Source organism: Diabrotica undecimpunctata, chromosome 4 (assembly GCF_040954645.1).
Source record: "Diabrotica undecimpunctata isolate CICGRU chromosome 4, icDiaUnde3, whole genome shotgun sequence".
In the NCBI taxonomy this organism is placed as follows: domain Eukaryota; kingdom Metazoa; phylum Arthropoda; class Insecta; order Coleoptera; family Chrysomelidae; genus Diabrotica; species Diabrotica undecimpunctata.
In genome coordinates, this window is record NC_092806.1 from 59,213,971 (window position 1) to 59,238,967 (window position 24,997).

At 35.2% G+C, this 24,997-nt stretch overlaps 1 protein-coding gene across 4 annotated transcripts in view; it reads right to left on the reverse strand.

Annotated features, from left to right (window-relative positions):
* Positions 1-17,144: 17,144 nt before the first annotated feature.
* Positions 17,145-24,997, reverse strand: part of LOC140439570 (fatty-acid amide hydrolase 2-B) — a 161,060-nt gene continuing 153,207 nt past the window's right edge. For all 4 annotated transcript variants that reach the window (XM_072529559.1, XM_072529558.1, XM_072529560.1 and 1 more), the window contains 2 exons: positions 22,688-23,125; positions 17,145-17,385 (listed from right to left, as the gene is read on the reverse strand). In XM_072529559.1, the coding sequence (XP_072385660.1) occupies positions 17,290-17,385; positions 22,688-23,125 (534 nt within the window). In that variant the 3' untranslated portion in view covers positions 17,145-17,289. The remainder of the gene's footprint in view (positions 17,386-22,687; positions 23,126-24,997) is intronic.

Genomic DNA, 24,997 nt, shown 5'->3' on the forward strand with positions numbered 1-24,997 from the left:
GTTATTTTCAAGAGCACCTACACAAACAAAAATTTCCAATTGCATTTAACAATATATTACAAAAAGATAACCGCCGTTTTTAATGATTATGTTACTGAATTCCATCAAAAACCATGATAAAGTTTTCTCTCTCCAATGGCGCTACAGCCCAAATCGAGCCTTGGCCTCCTCCAAACTTCGTTGCACCCATTTTTTACTGCTATTTGCTTAATGATATTTAATTCTATCTCAAAGTTGTATTTTGACATCGGAATTTCTATTAATCTATGTAACATGCTGTGGTAGGCTGCCAATTTATATTGTGTAGTATGGGATGATGAATTGTGTATAGTCGTGTCAGTATGTGTAGGTTTATGAAATACGGAGAACTTATGTTTGTATTTGAACGAACAAACAATTAATACAATTTTAAATCAAAAACTACATAAGAAAGCCCCGAAATTAGTATTTCCACCACCAGAGAAAAAGGCCAGTATCTTCTGCTCGATTACATATACAGTCAATATATCAACAAAAATAGCCAAACACATAAAAAAGAAAGGAATAACACCAGCTTTTATAACAAACGACAACTTAGGCAAGTATATTAAAAACAAGAGCCAAAATAAAAAGCACTTCAACGGTGGTGTATACAAACTTAAATGTGGCGACTGCCCAAAAATTGGGTAGACTACTTTCGATCTTTATTTGGGACGTATTTGTTTAAGGACGATAATGAACCACGATCACCAGAGGTCACGAAAAACGAAGAAATGAATATTGAGGAGGAAGAGGTAAAACAACTATTAAAACTAATTCAAAAAATAATAGAACAAAACAGAATTCCTCAAGAATGGAGATCAAGCATCCTAATACCTCTCTTCAAAAAGGGAGACAAATCGGACCCGGAAACTTACAGAGGAATTAATTTATTAAACACTAAAACACTAAAATTAACAACCAAAGTGATAACAAATAAACTGAATAAAATTATAACGCTAGCGGAAGATCATGCACCGACGCTATATTTATAATGAAGCAAGTGCAAGAGAAATCATTAGAATACAACAAACCGCCATATCTATGTTTCGTGGACCTTGAGAAGGCATTTGACTGGGTCAAATTAAAAGACGTTATTCACTTACTGTATGCAAGAGAGATATCTCTAGGAATAATCAAAACGATTGAAAATATCTACCAAAACAACACAATAAAAGTAGAAGAAGAACTAACCGATCCTATTGAAGCTGGCAATGGGATAAGGCAGGGAGATTCCCTGAGTCCTCTATTGTTCAACCTGATTATGGATGAAATAATAAAAAAAATAAGAACTAAAAAAGGATACCAAATGGGAGAAAAACAACTTAAAATAATCTGCTATGCAGACGACGCAATACTACTCTCTCAAAGTGAAGATAATTTACAACGTATGCTGCACCAATTTAATATAACCACCAGAAAATTTAACATGTTAATTTCCCCAAACAAGACAAAATGGATGGTTACAACAGCAAATTTACTAAGATGTAAATTGGAGCTGGAAGGTCAGATAATAGAACAAGTGATGGAGTTTAAATATCTAGGCATCACATTATCTAGCTACGGAAAGCTCGAAACCTAAGTGGAAGATCAAGTGAATAGAGCAAACAGAACCGCAGGCTGCCTAAATGAAACAATATGGAGAAATAAAAATATCGGGAAAGAAACGAAAGGCAGAATTTACAAAACAGTCATCAGACCAATAATGACATACGCGGCAGAAACAAGATCTGACACAGAGAGGACAAAAAGGATGTTAGAAACAGCAGAGATGAAAACACTTGTAAAAATTAATGATAAGACGCTATAGGACAGATTTAGAAGTACAGATATACGACATAGATGCAAAACATAGGTGGAGAACATCAAGAACTGGGTAAGAAATAGAAGAGTAGAATGGAACGATCATATAAGCCGAATGACAACAAATTGGGTAGTAAAAACGGCAAGAGATGGTTCCCCAATAGGAAGACGATCAATAGGAGGACCACGAAAACGATGGAACGACAAATTACTGGAGGCACATTAAAAAATAGTCAGAGTCATGTCTACATAAAAAAAAGAAGAAGTTGTTATTGATGTTAAAACTAATAATTTAATAACATAAATATATTTACCAATATTGCCATAAGTTTTAAACAACGTCTGGTCCAGGAGATTTCCAGTTTCGAAGCTCTTTGATGATATTGGAGACTTCTTCTGTTGTGAAGGGTTCATAGAGAGCAGTACGGTAGTGTTGAAAGTTTTGCGTTGTATCTTCTATCCATCCAGCATTGGAGTTAAGAGCAGCTGGTATGGAAAGTTGATTTCCCCAAAACTCCTGAATTTCTTCTTGGCTTGGGTATGATTTATTGGCACTTTGTACAGTGGAATTAAGTTTCCGATAGAACGCCTTCTCGGCATACCCAAAAAGCGCATTGTCGCACTTCCGGCTGTTAGTGACGTTGTACCTCCTTAGCCGTCCTGAATGAACGGAGAGTTTTTGTTTTAATGTATCCTGGCACTCACTATTATTATTAATTATCACTAATTGCTATAAATGATAACCTTTTTACAGTTCAAAGGTTCGAACGAGACCAGTTACAATTATTCTTGTTTGTCGATGTTTTAATATCCATTTATTTTTGGTTTCTTTTTAAATTGTCTTTTTATTTCTTTGTATTTTCTTTCATTATTTTAAATATTTATCTCCCATTATTTTCTCCCCTCCTTATGTATGGTAGTGGATATTGCTTTTCTAATTACGTTTATATTATTTTGTTAAAGTAGTAATATTATATCCACCATATCTAACCCTAATTCTAATCAGTTCTAGTTCTAATCAGAGCCAGTCTGCTTCAGGAGAACCGGCTATTGTTTAACACTATTTTGGAATAATTTATGTGTTATGACATAATTCATTTGGTTCCTAACTATGTGTTATTCAGTGCCCTGTAGAGATTTCCATGTATATAACCTTCTGAGTGGTAGATCATCATTAAGGCACTGTAATGTCATAAAAACTACGAATAGGTTCAATTCAAATAATTTAAAAACTTATTAATTTTAAGTTTATGATTCAGAAAATATTTGGGAGCGACACACTTTAATCGCTCTCTGTACTTTGTTATAACTTACAAAATCTTAAAAATTCAAAATTTTTGTTAGTTACACATAAATCTAACCCCTTTGTTGATAACAATTATGTCTAACATATTTTTATATTGATATAAAAGCTAGAAAATCACTCGAAATAACTCGAAATCACTCTCGACAGTGCCTAAATTCGTAACATCCTGACTTATAACTTCTGTTTTGGCCATGAATATAATGTGATAGCAAAAATTTTGCTCGGTAGAGAGGACGATAATTGTGGATGGACACTTGGAGGTTGTCGGTTAGCGACGTTGAGGTTTTTTTACATATTTGATTTTTTCATAACATCCGCACGTCGTGAATTTTTCACTGTGTGATTAAATATGTATGTTTCATCACAAAAAGACAATTTTGTCTCTTTAGGAGATAAGAAATTTTAATTAGGAATAGTAGATAGGAAAATATTGGTTGTAATATTTAATAAAATTTGACACTATTTGGTAACATTAATTAATTTGAAGTTTAGAAGGTTCTGAGAAAATTGAGTATATAAGGGGAATGTGATATTTAATATATATTATGAGTTATAATCATTTATAGGAACAATATCACGCATTTATGAGAAGCAACAATAGTAACCTTCGTAAGACTGCGCTCTCTACCTGTTACTAAAGACAGGTCGGGGTAAAAAACTCACGCATTAAATTTTTGGTAAAATATAATACAGATAATTAACTAACTTTTTTGTTTAACGTATAGAAGAATGAAAATAAAAAGTATTACACATAATTATTGCGCATATATTGAAGTCTTAAACGTTTTTACAAATACACTTGTTAGATTTTTAACACTTTGCATTTTATGACATTCTTTAGATCACATATGACATCTGCAAGTTTGATTAGTTTTCAAAGATGAATATTACCTCTATATTCTTTTTTTACGTAGGAATTTAGACTGTGAGAATTTGTATATCTGTGGATTATATTGGCATTTCCCATTCCGATGTCCAAACGACCAAATTCCTTTTTCCAATTTGAATATTTTTTCATGTGAATTTATGTCGCCTACTTCAACGTCTACTATTGCCGATTTATCACTTCTTTCACCTGCACCATCATCATCAGTGGCATTACAGCTCGTTATGAGCCAAAGCCTTCTTCAGACCAATCTTCCATTCGCCCCTGTCTCTGGCAACTCTTCTCCATGCTTTAACTCCGATGAATTTTAGATCATCCTCTATGTTAACTTGATACCTAAGTTTTGGTCTTCCTCTGGCTCGTCTTCCCACTGGTCCTCTTCGGTCGAAAATTTTTCTGATCGTTGCATCTTCATCTCGCCTAATTACATGTCCTATCCATTGAAGGCGTGCTAATTTAATACATTTTACAACGTCAGGTTCCTCAAAACTTCTACTTAAGTAACTCAAAGCTGTAGCGCCTACGCCCCAAACCCTGTTCTTGGATTCCTCCATATAGTTTCCTTAGAATTTTTCTCTCGACACGTTTAAGCAATTCTTTGTCGTTCTGTGTAAGTGACCACGTTTCAGATCCGTATGTTAACACTGGCCTTATTAGTGTTTTATATATGGTAACTTTAATTTTTCTGTGTAGTTTTGGGGCCATATGTTTCCTCAAGCCATAATAGCACTTATTGGCAAGCACTATTCTTCTTTTAATTTCTTCGCTGACATTGTTGTCTTTGGTCAACAGCGAGCCCAGGTAGACGAAGGTGTCCACACCTTCCAGTTCCAGATCATCAATTAATAGTCTAGGTATCTGGTTGCCTGATCTAGTACAATACATATACTTGGTTTTCTGTGCGTTTATTTTTAATCCCATTCTAAGTGCAGACGCCCTTAGTGACCGAAATGCTTCGATCAGAGATTCTGTGGACCTAGCAATAATGTCTATGTCATCTGCATATCCGACCACTTGTACAGATTTATTAAAGATGGTGCCATTCGTATTAATATGGCACTCTCGAATTACTTTTTCTAGTGCAAGGTTAAATAAGAGACACGACAGTCCATCTCCCTGTCTCAGTCCATTTTTACAATGGAAGGGTCTGGAAAAGTCGTTTTGGATTCTGACTACACTCTCTACTCCTGTGAGTGTAAGTTCCGTTAGTTGAACAAGATGAAGCGGCATTTGAAATTCCACCATAGCCTGTAGAAGTTTTCACCTGCACCTTTGGTTTTTATTAAAATATAAAATTCTTTTTTTGGATATTTCCAATTTTTGTAATTTCATGCCGTTGAAGTAAATTGCTGACCATATCTTAACGTTGACCCTGTCCGACGATTTCAGTTGTATTGCCTTCCTTTCTTAAACACAGTGTCATTTATAAAACATTAAACTATTATTTTCTAGAATAAAACACGACTTACTTGAATAAACTGTCATGTTGACTGTGTACGTAGTAGAACAATCTGCAAGTATCCAAATATTGATTTCATATTTGTCTGGATTACTTTTGTACGGTCACCAGGATTGTGTGCTTTTATAGAACTCTTTACAAACGTGATGAATACACTTCTAATACGAGCAAACTCCTCTTACTTTTCTTTCATTCTTTGTATCAAAGTTATCAAAACTAATGAAATTCAATCATTTTATTGAATCGTGTTCCACACATATTTGGTCGACCAAAATCGGAATCTTTATGAGCTCCTTCTTTAAAAACTAATCTACATTAGCTACGAACACGACATCGACGTTCTGTCAGTTATGCGAATTGCCAATAACTTCGGCTTGTTTGGAATAAAGCAATCAAGTGACTTAAAGGTTTGTAAAAAACTTAATGTTTGAATCCACCTATTCAATTATATCACGATATTTAGAAAAAAATTATTTCATAAGTTAAAAACGTGATTTAAAGTAGACTCTTGTATTAAATTTCAAAGTCACACAATCCGAATACTGCAATGTGTGAATATATCGATCATCCATCGTATTTTTCTATTGTACGTGTTTATTATTTTATCAAAGCCTTTCAAATTGCATTTCAAACTATTTGCATTTTTACACAGTTTGCAACTATATACTTTGAAAACCTTTTAAAATATTCTGAAACATACACGTTTTGTAGATATTTTTGAAATAAGTCAAATACACTTTCAACATTTTTTGGAAATACTTTTTATAACTTTGAAAGGCTTTGTATATATTTTGGAAATGCTTTGAAAACAGTTTAAAAGTATTTCGAAAATATTTTGAAAATACTTTGAATATACTTTGGAATACTTGGAAATTGTTTTGAAAATACTTTTAAAAGAAATGTTACGTATGAGATATGAAATTAGACTAAGTTTCTAAAATCTAAAACTTGGTCCTGCAGATACATTTTGCCAGACAATTAGTAAGAGAACACAGTGATCTAAAAATGAATTCTTAAACAATAGATAGCAATGTACTTGAAGACTGTAAGGAACCCTTTTTATAAACTCGCTTAAAGTTTATAAACATATATAATTTATAAACACTACTTTAATAGATAAAATGTTACGTACTTTTTGAAACCAATTATTTATTATTATTTTTAATATATTTATTTGTATTTATTGTAAATTATAAAATGGCGAGTGAGTCTGTTAATACCCAAATAATTTGTTTATTTAAAATTTTGCGATTGAAAATATATGTGTATATATTTTAAAAGAAAAATTATGCATTTTCCTTGCCAGTTTTTGGCCATTATACGGATGTGAACATCATACAGTGCATTTATTGTTGAATTAGATGTATACTTAATAAAAGACAACATTGTTGCATTCTATGGTTAGTACGACTGGGGATAGATCAAATATGCCAGAGATGATGAGATTTGATGAATGTGGTTATTAGGTGTTGGCTATGTCTAATTCCACATTTATCACTGAACAGAATATTGACTAATATCATTAAGAATTATACTTCATGCGATGTTACTTATTTATTATACTCGTCACTGCTATATTTGTTAAACTCTGTTCAACAGAAGAACTCATGCTAGGAATTGCTAAACCAAAGTTTATTCTAAGATGTATCAAAATGTTTGTAAATTTATAACTAGTTTAATGATTAAAATGATAAATTGGTTTTTCTAAAATTCTGACTATCTCATAAAATTTTGATAATCTTTTGATAAAATTTTTAAACATTGAATTTGTCCAGAAGTAATAGTAATTAATATATTTGTCTTTTTGTGATGTGCCACGGATAACTATATTTTAAAATAACATTAATATCTTTGTTATTTAATTTGTATATATAATAAAATAACTATAGACTGGATGAATAAAGCCACGTTAATCTTGAGATGCGTTTTTTTATATTTTATAACTATAGTTTTTAGTACTAGGTCATGCTCCGACGGTAGTGTTAAAAAGTGACGATTTTAGCAGATTAGTCAGGTTTATAAATATCTGTGGTCTTATTGGTAGGTATATAGACTGCACATTATCAAGGAAATCTTTCTGCCGTTTGTGAAGATTTTTACCACACACCTATAAGCGCTGAGCTTTATCTAAGGAATCAAACTTGCTAAGCTGAGACCTAAAGTCGATGTACAGATATGAGTTCAGTATATTTTTCGCATATTCACAGAATTTAAATTTGAGATTTGGATGAAAAATAGGATACTGTTTCAAATAACAAGCGATAAAGAAAGTAAAGAAAGAAAGTAACTTGTTTGTTCTTTTTTTCCGAGCCATTCCCTGAAGGTAAAGTGGTGTTCTTAAACATCTTTTCATTTAATTTAATTTAATTTTTTCATTTAATGGTTCGTACAGACAAGGTTTTCGCCTACTTTTTCATATTTTTTAAACTTACCATATTGCATTAGCGGTTGGTAACTCGCCTTGTTGTGTGATGTTTTGCCTTCAAGGACACTGTCTGTTCACGTGGTAGCTATGTGGATCTGAAATGTGCTCCCATTTGCCGGGTATCTCCTGATAGCATTGGAAGCTTTTGTGGTAACTTCATTACACCTTTTATAACATTACTAATAAACTCTAATCTTTTCAATAATGTTACCTAAAGTAAAAATAAAATTAAATTAATATCAAATTATTGGAAGTGTGATCTTATGATCTTGTTAGTTCTCGGCAAATACTTATTTTTTACATAAGTTTTTTACATACTTTTTTAAATTACATGTACAATAACCACATGGTCTTTTGCTGTGCTATGTTTGAATCAAATTGTAAACTGTATCTAGTTTCAATTTATTGTTTATACAACTAATGATTGATGTCTATTATCTTAAGCTTCTTTACATTTTACACCATTGACTGCTACATGTCTTTTTAAGGTAACACATTTGTATTGACTTGTCTATGGATGTTTGGTTTTCATATTGTGCTTTTTAGATGAACTGATGATGCTTTCTGATTAGAGAGCGAAACGTCTTCAATAAATAGATGAAGTAGCCAACTTCTTTGTCTTTTTTTGTCTACCTTTTGACCGAGAAACCCACCACTCTTAGAGTGATCCTTATTATATATATATATATATATATATATATATATATATATATATATATATATATATATATATATATATATATATATACAGGGTGTTTGGTAGGTCGATGGAAATTTTTTAAGGGATAATTGGGGAGGCCATTTGCAAATTTTTTTGCTAATAATGTATCGCTCAAACTGTTAAGGTTTCCGAAATAAAGTTAAATTTGTCAATATTCGACAACCGTCTATTTCACGTTTAAAAATTATCTAGGCGTACTACCTCCCTGTTTTACGAATGGAATAAAAATGTAAACACTGACTCTTCGCATAAAATTTTCATCAGCTATCGTTCTCCGAACGCATAACAAACAAAAAACAATCTACCTGCTATGCTAATAAACAATCTACCTGCTATGAAGTGGTTTATTTTGGTTTATAAACATGGTTATTGTATGCGTATGAAAGGTGCGTTTTACTGTTTTAACATCCGAATTGTGTTTGGAGTTTCTTGTGAGTTTTTTTTTGCATTACGATTTTGAACTTTGTTTGAGTGAACAACCAAACTGTGTATCTGCATAACGTGATTTATGGATTAGTTGTGATGGCTTCGTTTTCGAATGCAGAGTACGCAGATATTCTGTTTCTCTATGGCTGGAATGATGGAAATGCATCTGCAGCAAGTCAAGAATATCAGCGCCGTTACCCTAACCGGCGACTTCCTCATGTAAGTGTCTTTATTAACACATATCGACGAATAAGTAGTGTAGAATATGGTAGTGTTAACAATCCTGTTTCCGGTATTATTCCTGGACGTTACGGTCCTGGTGTAGACGCCCAAATTTTGCAAGCTGTTACGAATGGTCCTATCACAAGCGTCAGAAAGGTTGCTCGACAGTTAAATGTCTCGCAATGGAAGGTCTGGTCGGTAGTGCACAACGATGAATGCTACCCTTATCATTACACGCCAGTACAAGGTCTTCAAGATGGTGATCCAATTAGAAGGGTAAATTTTGCCGCTTTTTGTTAGATGCAGACATCAACGATGGTAATTTTCTTAAAAGTATTTTATGGACTGATGAATCCAGTTTTAATAGAGAAGGAATAACAAATTTTCACATCCTGCATTACTGGGCACATGACAATCCCCATCTACCGCAAGAAACATCTTTTCAGCTAAAATTGAGTGTCAACGTTTGGGTAGGAGTTATCGGACGAGAGTTAATAGGACCTTACTTTTTGCCAGGCAGGTTAAATAGTCAAGTGTACTTAGACTTTCTAGAGAATGAATTACCACCACTCTTAAAAGATTTACCCCTCGCCCTCAGACGAAGAATGGTGTACCAACATGACGGATGCCCTGCACATTGTGCACGTGTGGTTACGGTTTGGTTCAACAACCACTATCCCAATAGGTGGATAGGACGAACTGGACCGATTTTGTGGCCTGCTAGATCTCCCGATTTAAAACCGTGTGACTACCATATCTGGGGCAGATTCAAAGAACTTGTTTATCAAGTTCCAATCCGAACTAGAGCTCATTTAATGGAAAGGATTATCGAAGCAGCTGACATTATAAGGGCAGAACTGAGGTTAAAAGTAACCACATCAGAAATACGACGCAGGGCAAGAGCGTGCATTAGGAATGGTGGTTCTCATTTTGAACAACAATGACTGTTTTCTGAAGTTTATGTACATACTTAATAAAGCATTATAAATGTTGCAAAAAGCATGATGTATCGTTGTTGTGTTTTATCTTTCTTACCCGTTTCATTAATGAAGGTTATTTTAACAATGCATTAAGATTCAACGAAGGATTTTTGCAATCTGAGCAAGTAATACGTAAGGCATTTTGTATGCATTATCTAAGGGAAGTATCTCGCTTAGATAATTATTTTTATAACTAAAATAGACGAGCAGCCTTATTTTCGAATATTGACAAATTTAACTTTATTTCGGAAACCTTACCAGTTTGGGCGATACATTATTAGCAAAAAATTTTGCAAATGGCGTCCCCTATTATCCCTTAAAAAATGTCCATCGACCTACCAAACACCCTGTATATATATATATATATATATATATATATATATATATATATATATATATATATATATATATATATATATATATATATATATATATATATATATATATATATATCAATATACCGATTATGGTGCAGCATCTCCTACATATATGTTCTTCATTTCTTAGGGTGCCTGTCCGTTCCGAACGTTGGCGATTATTCTGGCTATGATGACTTTGTTGGTTGCTACACGGAATAGCTATGTTGAGGTCTTTCTATACTATACCATGCTCTGAGGTTAGCAAGCCAGGATATTCTTCTTCGTCCTGGGGCCCTATTTCCTTCAATTTTACCTTGCAAAATGCGTTGGAGTAGCTCGTATCTGCCTTGAGTTCTCATTATATGTCCCAAGTACTGCAGCTTACGGCCCTTTACGATGTTGACCAAATCCGCGGTTGTGTTCATCCTCCGCAGTACTTCTTCATTGGTGACTTTGTCTATGGTATCTTCAGGATCCTTCTGTTTAACCATAGCTCAAAAGCCTGAAGTTTTGATAGAGTTTCCGCCTTTAATATCCACGTTTCTACTCCGTACAGAAACACTTGAGTACACGTAACATTTAAGGAGCCTTATTTTTGTTTCTAGGGTGAGGTCATGGCTCTTGAACGCAGAGCTCATAGTCAAGAATGCACTTTTTGCCTTTTCGATGCAATATTTAATCTCTTGGGTATTGTCCCACGACTCATTGAATATAGTTTCCAAGTAGTTGTACTGTGAGACACGTTCAATTCTCATTTGGTTCACATACAGATTTGCTCCAGTTATGTTTCCCTTGCTGATGATCATAAGCTTGGTTTTGCTGGTGTTTATATCCAGTCCATATGTTCTACTTGTTTCCGTTAAGTTGTTCATTAAGTTTTGCAACCCTTCTATGGTATTGGAAAACACTATTGTATAATCTGCATACAGCAGGTTATTGAGCTTGACTCCATTTATTGAGATGCCTTCATCAATATCTTTTAGAGCCTCTTCAAAAATGTGCTCCGAGTAGGTACAGATTGAATATCAGTGGTGAAATTATGCACTCCTGTCTCACTCCCCTTAAGATTTTGACCTGATCTGTATATTTTCCATCTATTCGGAGCACCGCTGATTGATTCCAATACAGGTTAGCTATTATTTTTAAGTTTCTTCCGTCAATCCCTGTCCTCTTCAGCACTTCCATCATTTGTTCATGCCTGACTCTATCGAAAGCCTTTCTTGTAGTCAATCAGGCATGCAAAAATATTACAGCTGACATGTCTACATTTCTGAAACAATACCTGCACGCTAAATAAAGCTTCCCTCGTACCAACGGCGTTCACAAATCTAAACTGATTGGGCGCAATTTGTTCCCCGCATTTCCGGTAAATTCTTTTGTGGATGACTTTTTTAAAAACAGCTTCAGCAGATAGCTCATTAGGCTTATGGTTCTATAGTCTTCACAAACTTTTGCTCCTGTTTTTTGGGCAATGGTACGAACTCCCAATTTGAGCCAGTCTACTGGTATTTTTCCTACCTTATATATTTCATTAAATATTTCAGTTATTATTTTTATTTGTTTTGCATCTAATAGCTTCAGCAGTTCTGCAGGAATTTCATCAAGTCCCGGTGCCTTTCCGTCCTTCATTTGTCTGACGGCTGCCGTTATTTCTTCTGGTAGGATTTCGGGACCTGAATTTTCTTCAATGGTGGGCTCTTGTATTGTTCTAAGGTTACGGAAAAGTTTCTCACAAGTATTCTTCAAATTCTGCACCCGATTGTCGGTATTCGATATATAAGTCGGTGTACACATGACACTCTGTGCCATGTTGTACCTTCTTGTTTCTTTATATCATAGTTCCTAGATTCCTAGATCACTATTGTTATGTATGGTTTTCATGTACGGATATACTTGGCAACGTTGCACTTGGCAAACGGAACCTTAAGTGACAGCAGTGACATGACAACCACACATGACAATAGATTTAGGTCATGGACGATATGTGAACTGAATTAAGCTTAAGTTATACAATTCTTATAAAGCTTAATAAATTAATAAAACCTATCGTAAGTAGCTTTATGTTATGTCCAACAGTCCTAAAGAGGAATACATTACAACTATGACATAGTCTTTATGCCATAGTGATCTAAGTAAATTATTATATTCTTTTACGATCTTTCTTTGTTATGCCTAAACATGCATCACTCCATTGACTTTGAGTTTCGCTATTTCTGTCTTTAGTGTTCAAGTTTCGCCGATGTATGTCATGATTAGTAGTATACACTGATCGAATGCTCTCTTCTTCAGATGGAGTGGCATTCTGCATTTGAACATTGAACATTGTTTCTACATATGAACTTTGAACAGCCAGTTTCATTCTCATGTTGATCTCTGGGAGTAAGAAGAAGAAGAGTAAGAATTAAGTGTCCCAGGTATACTTACTCGTCTACTGTCTCAAGTGCAGTGTTGTTTATTATTACATCTTGGAGATCCACTAGCTCACTGTACACGGTTTTTGTTTTTGTCAAGTTCATTTTTAGGAGAACTTCTTTAGATGAGTCTACAAATCTTAGATGACTGAGGTATTCTACATCAATGCCTTTGTACCTTTGTTCTGCCGGTTTATTTTGCTAAATATATTTTCCATGGTTTCGGTTTAGAGCTTTGGAGATATTGCGTCTCCTTATCGGACGCCTCTGGAAGTGGGAAATTCTTACTGTTTTCTGAGTGTTTTCATAAATTTTTACTTTAGATTTCGCTTTTTTAGCTGTATTTGCTACAGTCTTTACATATGATTTGTCAATGCCTTAGTTTGAGAAAGCTTCTATTACTACCTTGGGATATATACGAGCCCTAACAACTAATTGTTCGGACAAACGAAAATTTATTAAAAACGCTCATCTTCACAACTTTGTTTATTGAACCAAAGAACGAGATCAACAATACATTAAACTCTATCATTAATAACGAAATATTAAGATGGTTCGGTTTCTATAAACTTTAAATTGCAGGGTTAGCGGCAAAATAAACGAAAATGTTGCATAACATCATGACAACTAAATGTTCGGACAATTCAAGAAATTACTATTTTAATATGAGTTTACATCGTCAGGCGCCTTTACAAACGCGGCAATCCTGTCTGGTATTGTTTGTACTAAGGATTTACATATGTCAGGGTCTACCCTTCAAATCGGCGACTGTTCTCTGGGGATCATTACACAATTTCTGTTTTATCTTATGCCACAATACCTTAATAACATTAAGGTCTGGACTGTTCATGAGAACACTTTAATGTTGTTATCTTCAAACTATTTTTTAGTTGTTTTAGCTTTATGGCATGCAGCATCGTCCTGCTGGAATATAAAATTTAAGGCTTGCTGGAGATCGTGAGCACTTGGTACAAGATTTTTTTTCAAAATTTCTTGATACCTTAATTGCTGCGTTAATTGTGCCTTCCACCACCTCATATCTTCCTAGACCAGCAGATGACACGAGCCCTCAAATCATAATTCCTTTGGGACACTTCACAGTTCTTTTGAGGCAGTCTTTATGGAATGCTTAATTTTTAGTTCTGATAACTCATTTTCGAAAGTCTCCCAAGCAAACATCAAAGTTCGATTCGTCACTGAATATGACTCTGGCCCAGTCAGTAACGGTCCATGAAATCTTCGATATATTGTCCAATTGAAGCTGTTGCTTAAAGTTTTCGTTGACCGTTGATGATCGGTCTAGATTCATATTAAGTGACGAATGGAAATTTGATGTTTGCTTGAGAAACTTTCGAAAACGGGTTATCAGAACTAAAAATGAATAATTCCATACAGATTGCCACAAAAGAACTGTGAAGTGTCCCAAAGGAATTATGATTTTTGGGTGCGTGTCATCAGCTAGTCTAGGAAGATATGAGGTGGAGGAATGCACAATTAAAGTATCAAGAATTTTGAAAAATAGTCTCGTACCAAGTGGTCACGATCTCTAGCAGGACTTGAGTTTTATTATCCACCTAGACGGTGCTGCATGCTATACAGCTAAAAGAACTAAAAAATGGTTTGAAAACAATAACATTAACATCCTCTAATGGCTTTTGAACAGTCTAGATCTTAATGTTATTAAGACATTAAGAGATAAGAGATAAGACCAACGAATACCCATTATGTCTGGCTTTTATAGATTAGGAAAAAGCTTTTGATAGTGTAGAACTGTGGGCAATAGAAGAAGCATTAGTCAACAACCGGATCGACTCCAGGTACAGAATATTAATACATAATATTTACGAATAAGCTGAAATGATAGTGACGTTGGGTAATGGAATCGAAACAAGACCAGTAAAAATTAACCGAGGCGTAAGACAAGGAAACACAATATCTCCAAAATTATTTACAGCTGCCCTAGAAGATATCTTTATGTCAATAGACTGGAAAAATAAGGGAATCTCTATTAACGGAAGATAGTTGAACCATCTTAGATACGCAGATGATGTAGTACTAACAGCCGACACGTGGAATGCACTGAATACGATGATTGAAGAGCTACACACAGAATCCCTAAAAAAAGGACTGAAAATGAATTTCAGCAAAACTAAACTATTGTCAAACAAAGATGACAAACCTATGATAAACATCCAAGGGACAGAGATAGAACACGTAGATGAATATACATATCTGGGTCAAAATGTCAAGATAAGCAAAGAAAATCAGACTACCGAAATCATGTATGTACTTAAAAATATACCTCAAAGACTGCGAACCAAAGTGTTTATTTCCTGTATCCTACCTGTACTTATATATGGAGCTCAAACCTGGACATTCACTAAAATAAACATGGAGAAGATCAGAAAAAAGAGCTATGGAATGACAGATGCTGGGTATCTTACTCAAAGACCATAAAACCAATGAATACATTCGTAATAGAACAAAAGTAAAAGATGCTGTCGAACAGGCAGCTAAACTGAAATGGAAATGGGCTGGACATAACAAACGTCTTAAGGATGGCCGATGGAATAAATAAATCGGGAATTGGCGGCCATATGAAGCCAAAAGACCACGAGGAAGACTGCAAATGCGCTGGAGCGACGATATTAAAAGAACTACAGGACCAATGTGGGAACGTCTCACAAACAACAGAGATGAATGGCGAGAATTATGAGAGGCTTATATTCGGCAATCCGAAGAGAGAGAAGGCCTTAAAAAAGGGGATAAGATGAAATAGAAATTGCGTAATGATCCCCAGAGAACTGTTGCCGATTTGAAGAATAAATTAGGTGAATTATGAGATAGTTACGACCCTTACTTGTGTAAATCTTTAGTAAGAACAATGTTAGACAGCATTGCCGCGGTTGTACAGATGTGTGGCGATGTAACCCAATATTAAAATAATAATTTCTTGAATTGTCCGAACATTTAGTTGTCACGAGGTTATGCAACATTTTCGTTTATTTTGCCACCAACGCTGCAATTCAAAGTATGTAGAGACCAAGCCATTTCAATATTTTGTTATTAATGATATAGTTTAATATTGTTATATTGTATTATTGATCTCGTTCTTTGGTTCAACAAGAAAGATCTGAAGATGAACGTTTTTAATAAATTTTCCCTTGTCCGAACACATAGTTGTTACGGCTCGTATAATCAAAAGCCTTCCTTTTACTTCTTTGGTACATTCATTAAATAGTTCCTTCGGTTTTTCACTGACTGTTGTATGGGAGTGCTTATTCAGCTCAATATGTAAACTGTCACGAAAGGGGCTTTATTATTTTTAATCTTATTTTATCCATCGTAATGGGTTAAATCTGATTTAGTGTATCTTTCAGTGTAATATGCACTTTTCGTAACTATATGTGTCCACATTAAAAATCTTTTTGTCTTACATAGTTTTTTTCAAAGATATAATCACTCTATTTATAATATATATATATATATATATATATATATATATATATATATATATATATATATATATATATATATATATACATATATCTGACTTCTCAATTTAATCTTTTCAAATCACTTAAAAAAGTCATGCAAGTTAAAACAGAAGTAAAACCACGTACAACATAAGTAAAACAACGCTTATAGAGTGTGAAGAGGCAAGAAGATAATCACTCTGTCTGGTGAGCACGTGCAACACATATCGCGCTTTACCTCTCTTTTGTGGAAGTTGCATGTCTTCTGTTTCTCAATGCATAAAGCCAGTTTCACATTAAGGAAAGGAATGAAGAGGGAATGTTAACGAAATACAGTTAATCAAGAAAAGATAAACAGAATCAAGGAAAGTCAGATAGAGAGGAAATATTTGAGTGATGGATTTAAAAGAAGAGAGAAATGAAAAAATATGTAGCGATCAATATGGTACAGGAGATACATGATGAAAGGTAAGTAGTGAAGAGCAGTGGCATAGAAAGGATAGAGCGGGGAAAACATTTTTATTTGATAATAAAATTCAAAGCCAAGTATAAGGTATTTAGTATCTCTTGGTTTATTATTTATTATCACTATAAGGTTTCTTGAAAAAACATTACACAACGTTTACGAACAATTTAGAAAAAAAAACACAAGTATTGAAAAATAGTTTATTTGCACATCTAAGAAAATTAAAATATAACCAAGATCACAGACTTCCATGCGTAATGTTACGTGTTTATGATGTAGAGAAAAATAAATTATCCTAGGATGATTAACATTAATAGTGAAATTTTAAAACTTAAGTTTTATATGGGGGTCGCCAACCTCCAAATTCACGTTCGATTTCCGCTGCAACGGATAGTGTTAGTCTGTCACAATAAGGAGCTGCGACAACCTAAAAAAAAAGATCTTTATGATATTAATCAAAATTTTGAGAAAAAGTTCCCTGCCTACTAGTGAAACAAATAAGTTTTTATTTAAAAAGCAGGTTATGCCAACGTGAACATTATAATATGTTGAGACTCTTACGAGTCTCAATTATGAGACTCTTTCGAGACGAGAAATTATGAGACTCTTACGAGTCTCTCTGATGACGGGTAGACCCAGAAACACGTGTTAAAGAAGGGTAAGAGACACAAATTAATTCGAATGGTAACCGACTCAAATTAAATCTAAACGCAACAGTCTACGTATATTTATATTATAATATGTGTCTACGTCCCACAGGAAGGGCGTGAACAACGGAGAAAGGAAGAATTTTGAAGGGGCCCTTGATTGCGATATGCTCGATTTTCCCGTAGAAAAAAGGAAATTTCTGTTTTATTGGAGGTGATTTGAATGGACATATTGGTAGAGGGAGAGGGGGAATAGAAAGAGTTCATGGAGGTTTGGGATGGGGATAAGAAATGATAAAGGAAATAGTGTGATTGACTTTGCAGTGGCGTGGGATTTGGCTATCATTAATTCGTTCTTAAGAAGACTGAAGACCAGTATGTTACCTATAGTAACGGGGGAACGGAAAGTCAGAGAGATTTTGTGCTGTGTAGAAGAAGTCACCTAAAAGAGGTTACCAACTGTAAAGTGATAAAGGGTGAGTGTGTACCTAGTCAACACCGACTGATGATAGCGGATACGGAGATAAAGTTAAGGCGAAAGAAAAGCAAGTAGGACACTAGAAAGTAAAGTGGTGGAAGTTAAAGAATAAGGATTTGGCAATAGTCTTTAAAATTTGAGTACTGGAAGAGCTTGAGGAAAAAGATACGATAAATGACTGGTGATAAGCCAACAGTAAAGTTGGGGTGCGAGTGGGAGAGGAAGTGCTAGGAAAAACATCTGGTAAAGTGCCTCCTAGAGACAAAGAAACTTGATGGTGGAATGATGAAGTGGAACAGAAGGTTAGAGAGAAGCAAGGACTAGAAAGAGGTATGACAGATCTAAAAGAGAGGAAGATAAGAATACATACAATTTAGCAAAGCGCGCTGTAGCTACTGCTAAGGAAAGATCGTCTGCACAGATGTATGAAGAGTTGGAAACACCCGAGGGTATGAAGAGGTTATACATCATTGCTAAAGCAAGGGACAAGTCATCAAAAGACTTGACTCACTTGCGGCACATTAAGGGTGCGGTTAGAAGAGTGTTAAGAACCGATGTGAAATAAAGCAAAGATGATATGAGTGCTTTAGAAAGTTGCTAAATGAAGAACACCAGAGGAGATACAGAGGATGTGGGATCCCAAATGAGACTGTAATACCGGAGATAGCGAGATATAAAGTTGTCGAGGCGTTAAATAGGATGAAACACGATAAGGCAGTAGGATCTGATGGAATACCTGTTTAGGTTTGGAAGGCTCTAGGAGATGAAGTGGTTAATATTTTGTGGAAAATAATGAGTAGGATTTATGCACATCACATGTCATCACATTCTCTCTCCACGCCCAATGCGTGGAGAGAGAATGTGATGACATTCAGGACTGTAAGAACTATAGAGGGTTAAAGTTAATGTCGCACACAATAAAAATTAGTGTGAGAACTCTAGAGCAAAGGTTAAGGAGAGAGACATCGATAGGAGAAGAACCATTTGGGTTTATGCCAGAAAGCAGGACTTCGGATGCCTTGCTTGCTTTGAGACAGTTGATAGAGAAATACAGCGAGAAAAAAGAGAGCTATATTTGATATTTATAGATCTTGAGAAGGCGTATGACACAGTTCCTAGACAAGAGCTATGGAGATGTATGAGAGAGAAATGGGTTCCTGCGAAGTACGTAAGGCTCGTAAAGGATATGCAGCGTACACCAAAGTAAGGACTGCTGTCGGATTGTCCGAAAGTTTTCCAGTGACGGTTGGTTTGCATCAAGGCTCTTCAGTGAGTTCTTACCTATTTAATCTTGTTATGGATGTACTGACAGAGAAAGTAATGGAGGTGGCTCCTTGGTCAAGGTTCTTTGCTGATGATATCGTGTTAGTAGAGGAAAGCAAAGAAATGTTGGAGGAGAAGTTGGAATGTTAGAGAAAGGCTATTGAACATGGAGTACTTGAGGTTAGGAGGTCGAAAACGGAGTATATGTGGTGTGGAAGAAGAGAATTGGTTGAGGACATATAATTGTTTGGAGAACAAGTAGGACCAGTAGGATAATTTAAATCTCACCAAGGTGAAGATTGAAGAACTGTGTGGCAGAGATTGAGAGAGAAAAGTTTAGGTGAAGAAGACTCGATGGACAGAAATGAGTGGCGACGAAGAGTAAGGAACAGCGACTCCTGAAAAGGGAAGAGCTGAATATATAACATCATTGTAAAAAAGCACAATCGCATAGCTCAGAAAAAATATAAAAATGCTACAAGCAACAAAAATGGACTATTGGAGAAGAGCAGTTAGCAAATGACAAATACAAGAATCAGAGAGATCATGAAAGTAAGACACACAATATCAATGGAATAACAGACACAATGAATTTGGTTTGGTCTTATGCAAAGAATACGCGATATAACACTTTCCTAACAAGCTATAGAATTGAAACCAGGTGGACGAAGAAAACGCGCAAGACCCCGACGAACTTGGAAAAGCGTCATAGATGAAAATTTGAGAATTCGTAGCAAAGGAAAGGATGTCTGGAGTGATAGAAATTGTTGGAGATCGGAAATCGGAGAACGTTTTAAACCGATGTTTATATAAGGTATGAATTGTATATAGGCGTACTTTTCTTCGTTGACACTGTAACGTGTTTCGAGCTATGTTGAACACCATTTCTTTCTTGAAGATAAAGACAATTTCAACTATTTTAGCTGCCACTAAGTACTTCATGTCTTTAAAATGGTATCTATTTTCTATCATCCAGAGTAGATAGCGCTATGTAGCATGTCCGATCTTGTTAAGTGAGAAATTTAGTCAGAAATTAGATTGAGAAGAGTCTCTTGTAACAAACTAGTACTTTTTCAAAGTCATTAAAGACACATACTATTAGTAGATATCCTACAGTAAACAAGCTTGAAAACAAGAAAAACAGATCTGGTGGTAGGTAGAATATGTTTTCGAAGCGAATAAAGGCGAAGATATTAAATAATACTACGTGGACCGGATTAACATTCATTAGGATCCTGTTGCTAGATCTATACAGTGTGTAAAAGCCAAATGGAATAAATTCATTATTTAGGTTACTGTACATATTTATAAAAAATCCCGAAACACGTCAAATTTAAATTATAACTTGACATTCTTTAACGTGAAAATGCAACCCCTACCTTCAACCCCCTTAGAATGACAGGTACAACCCCCAATTTTTAAAATAGGAAGTATAGGCTTGTGATATATCGTTTGAAAGGTCTTTTCATTGTCCATTCAAAAATGTTGTCTCTTTCAAGTTTATTAAGATTAATTAAGATAAAATAAATTAAAATCATGTGGTTACCGAAATTCTCTACAATACAATCAAAAACTAAAATGTAATGGAAAACGTAATAAAATGTAGAACACGAAAAAGAACTATGAATGTTAATGAAGTAGATGTTCAAAATGTTCACAGCGAACGTCTTGGCAACATCCTAATCTCAAATAAAACTGTCTTCTAACATTATTTAACATAACAGGCGTGATCGACCTAATCGCAAGCGTTATTCGTTCTTTTAAGTCATTTAAATCAGAAGGTTTAGTTTTGTACACATGGCTCTTCACATATCCCCATAAAAAGAAATCTAATAATGTAAGATCAGGTGATCGCGCTGGCCATTCAATCGATCGTCGCCTCCCTATCCACAGATTGGGAAATATTGTCGAGGTACTGCCGGACATTAAGTTGGTAATGTGGTGGTGCTCCATCCTGTTGAAACCATATCGTATTCGCTGGAACTTGAGGGTTTCCTGGATCAGGATATAAATTTGCCAACGTTGGAATGACATCATTTTGAAGTAGTGCCAAATAATTGTTGCCATTCAAGTTGCCCTCAATAAAAAAGGGACCAATGATAATGTTTCCTACAATCCCTGCCCAAACATTAACCTTTTGAGGGTATTGAGTGTGTTCTTCTCTCATCCAGTGAGGATTTTTCGTGGCCCAGTAGCGGCAATTTTGCCAATTAGCATGACCGTTAAGTGAAAAAGTACACTCATCAGAAAACATAACGTCTTCTAATTGGATAATATTGTTATCCAACATGTCCATCATTTGCTCACAAAAAAAATTTCTCCTATCAAAATCGTCTTCCATGAGCTCCTGAGTAGGTATCATCTTATAGAGATGCAATTTATTTTCTTTTGATATGTTTACTATCGATGTATGGCTAGCATTGAATGTAGTCGATGCCTGTCTACTCGATGTATGTGGATTTTCCTGAAACTCAAGCAACACATCTAATTTGAGTTCATCACTCAGTGCATTGGCAGCTGCTTTTTTTATCTGCCTTACATGACCAAACTCGCAAAACTACTTCTCTATTTTACTTGTTGTTCCTTGGGATATAGGCGGTAAATTAGGAAATTTCTCATGAAATAGGCGAGTTACTTCCTGTTGTGTTCGGGTGTTATCTCCGTAACCAATAATTTGTAAAACTGTTATTTTATGCATTTCCGTTAATCTAACCATTTTTCAGAATTGAATTGAACGAACTTTTTACTTAAATTAAAATACTGACAACTTAAAACAATTTACTAATGCCTGTTAAAATAACGTTGCCACGGAAATTCTTTAAAGTTTTTTAATTCTAAAAACCACATTGCTACGGTTTTTGTCCACTTTCTCATTATCAAGACCTAAACGGGAAATAAGTTTTGAGGATATTTTAGCGAATTTCGGTAACCACATGATTTTAATTTATTTTATCTTAATTAATCTTAATAAACTTGAAAGCGACAACATTTTTGAATGGAGAATGAAAAGACCTTTCAAACGATATATCACAAGCCTATACTTCCTATTTTAAAAATTGCGGGTTGTACCTGTCATTCTCAGGGGGTTGAAGGTCGGGGTTGCATTTTCACGTTAAAGAATGTCAAGTTATAATTTAAATTTGACGTGTTTCGGGATTTTTTATAAATATTTACAGTAACCTAAATAATGAATTTATTCCATTTGGCTTTTACACACTGTATGAGTCTAAATATGTATAAGATGCATATAATAATTCTACACCCGTATATTTTATCGTAAAGTTAGACTACATTATTAAAAAACATATATATGATTCCTTAATTATCCTATTTATACTCACCTGAACACCAATGGGCAGGCCGTTCTTGCTAAATTTTACAGGACAATTGGTAACGGGCAATCCCAACGAATTAAAAATAGATAAATACGAAGAATCGAATACTTTCCGGTATATATCCCCGTGATAGTGAGCTTCGGCAGTAAAAGAAGGAATAATAAACACTCCATCTGTTCCGAGAATCTTGACAAAATCTGTTTTGAGCTCTTCCAACTTTTTAATACAATACTCTGTGGTAGATCTGGGCAGGTGGGTCGATAGTTTTCTTAAAACTCCGTACAGAATAGCAGTGAGTACTGATTTTGATCTAAATGTCATGTATCTGAACAGTTCCGTTATGGATCCTTCACCTCTTCCTGAGAACAAATTGTCGACGTCATCGATATCCAGTAACGATAGAGTTGACAATTCAGGAGCATGTTTCATTAGCGGGAGATCTATCTATAATAAAACACAACTGTTATTATTTTTTAAAGAAAATCATCGTATATAGGAATATTATTAAAGTTCTCTTTTATAAACTATCATACACTAAATTATAATTTCGTATAAGTATAAATCTCGGTGATTAAATGGACATGACTCTTCCTTTCCACGAGAAGAGATAATACATGAACTGATAATTGATAAAAAATCAGACACAAAATTCTTAGAAATTTAGGTCATGCAACAAAACGAGATGAAATGGAACTTGATATCGACAGTAATATGAGTGGTTCAATTGGTGGATTTTACATTCCAATGTAACCATGAGGTGATTCCATAAATGCAATACCTATAGCACGTAAGCATAATAAATAAACTTATTCAATTAGGTACGCCAGGATATATGGAGTATTACAAACATATTCATATAATGTAAAACATTTTCGGTCGAATTCAGGAACTCATCGAAAACTCCAGTAAATCGCCTTCGGGGGCATTCATCAAGAATGTGACGGACGGTCTGTCGTTGCGCACCACAGTCACACTCAGGAGTAAGGGCTTTTCCCCATCTGTATAAGCTGTCAGCACATCTACCGCTGCTTGTTCTTATTCTGTTTAGCGTTGTCCGTGTATTGCGGGCCAGTTCAAAGCCTGTCGATTTCTGATCGATACAAGCCATTTGGCGTGCTTGCTGCGGTGAGTCGCTCTCCCATTGTCTTCTCGAAGCGTTGCTGAGGTTGAAATGTTCCTGATGTAAGGAGTTGGCTCTTAGCAATGAGGGATATCTGGAGCGCAGTCTATTTCGATATTAAGCTTATCATGGTGGATGGGTAGTTGATGGTTAGCCTCGATTTTTCGATATTCTCTGAGAAGAGAATGAATTCTTCGCAGTTTCGGCGGTGGAATGTGACTTTGAATGGGAAGCCAATAGTTCGGTGAGGGTCTAATTGTACCTGAGATCATTCGCATTGTCTGGTTTAATTGGGTGTCAATAATCTTAGAGTGTTTGCTATTGAGCCATACCGGGGATGCATATTCAGCCGCCGAGTATACAAGTTCGAGAGCGGACGATCTGAGTACGGAGGCTGAGGACCCCCATGTGGTACCCCATAGCTTTTGGACTATATTATTTCGCGTTTTCAGTTTTGCTGCCGTTTTTTGTAGGTGTTCTTTAAAACTTAATGTTCTGTCCAGAGTCACTCCAAGATATTTTGGTTGCTGCAATGGCCCAGTCGTCAGCGCCAGCGTAGCCAAATTTCTGTGAAGTTGTCTAAGGTAGGTCCGCGATGTGTAAATTAAACAGTAAGGGTGCCAAAACAGATCCCTGTGGCAGTCCAGTGCTGACCTTCATTTGGACACTTTTAAAGTTGCCCATTGTGACTTGAAAAGGTCTGTCGATGAGCATGCTATCAATGAGTTTAGTTACCTTTTGACACGGGATGGCACGAATTAGATTGCAGATTAGTTCTTGTCTCCAGACAGTATCGTATGCAGCTAATAGGTCAATAAAAGCAACGGATGTTTTTTGCTTTCTTTGAAAACCTGCTTCAATGTGTGTTGTTAGCGATAGTATCTGATCTGTACAGCTGCGGTTAGGTCTGAACCCTGCTTGCTCAATAGGTATCAATTCAAAATATGTTTCTACTAATTCTGTTGTAGATTAAGCGTTCCAACAGTTTATAGACACAGCTCAGCAGTGCAATCGGTCGATAGTTTTGGGGCTGATCATTTTCCTGGTTTTAATATGGCTACAATGAGGGCCTTTTTAGTGAATGGATGATTTCTCCTGATTTTAAGATATCTGTATAGAAATCAGCCAGCCATTTCCTAGCATATTTGCTACAGAGGAGTAAAAATTCTGGATGGATTTTAGCGGTGCCTTTCCAG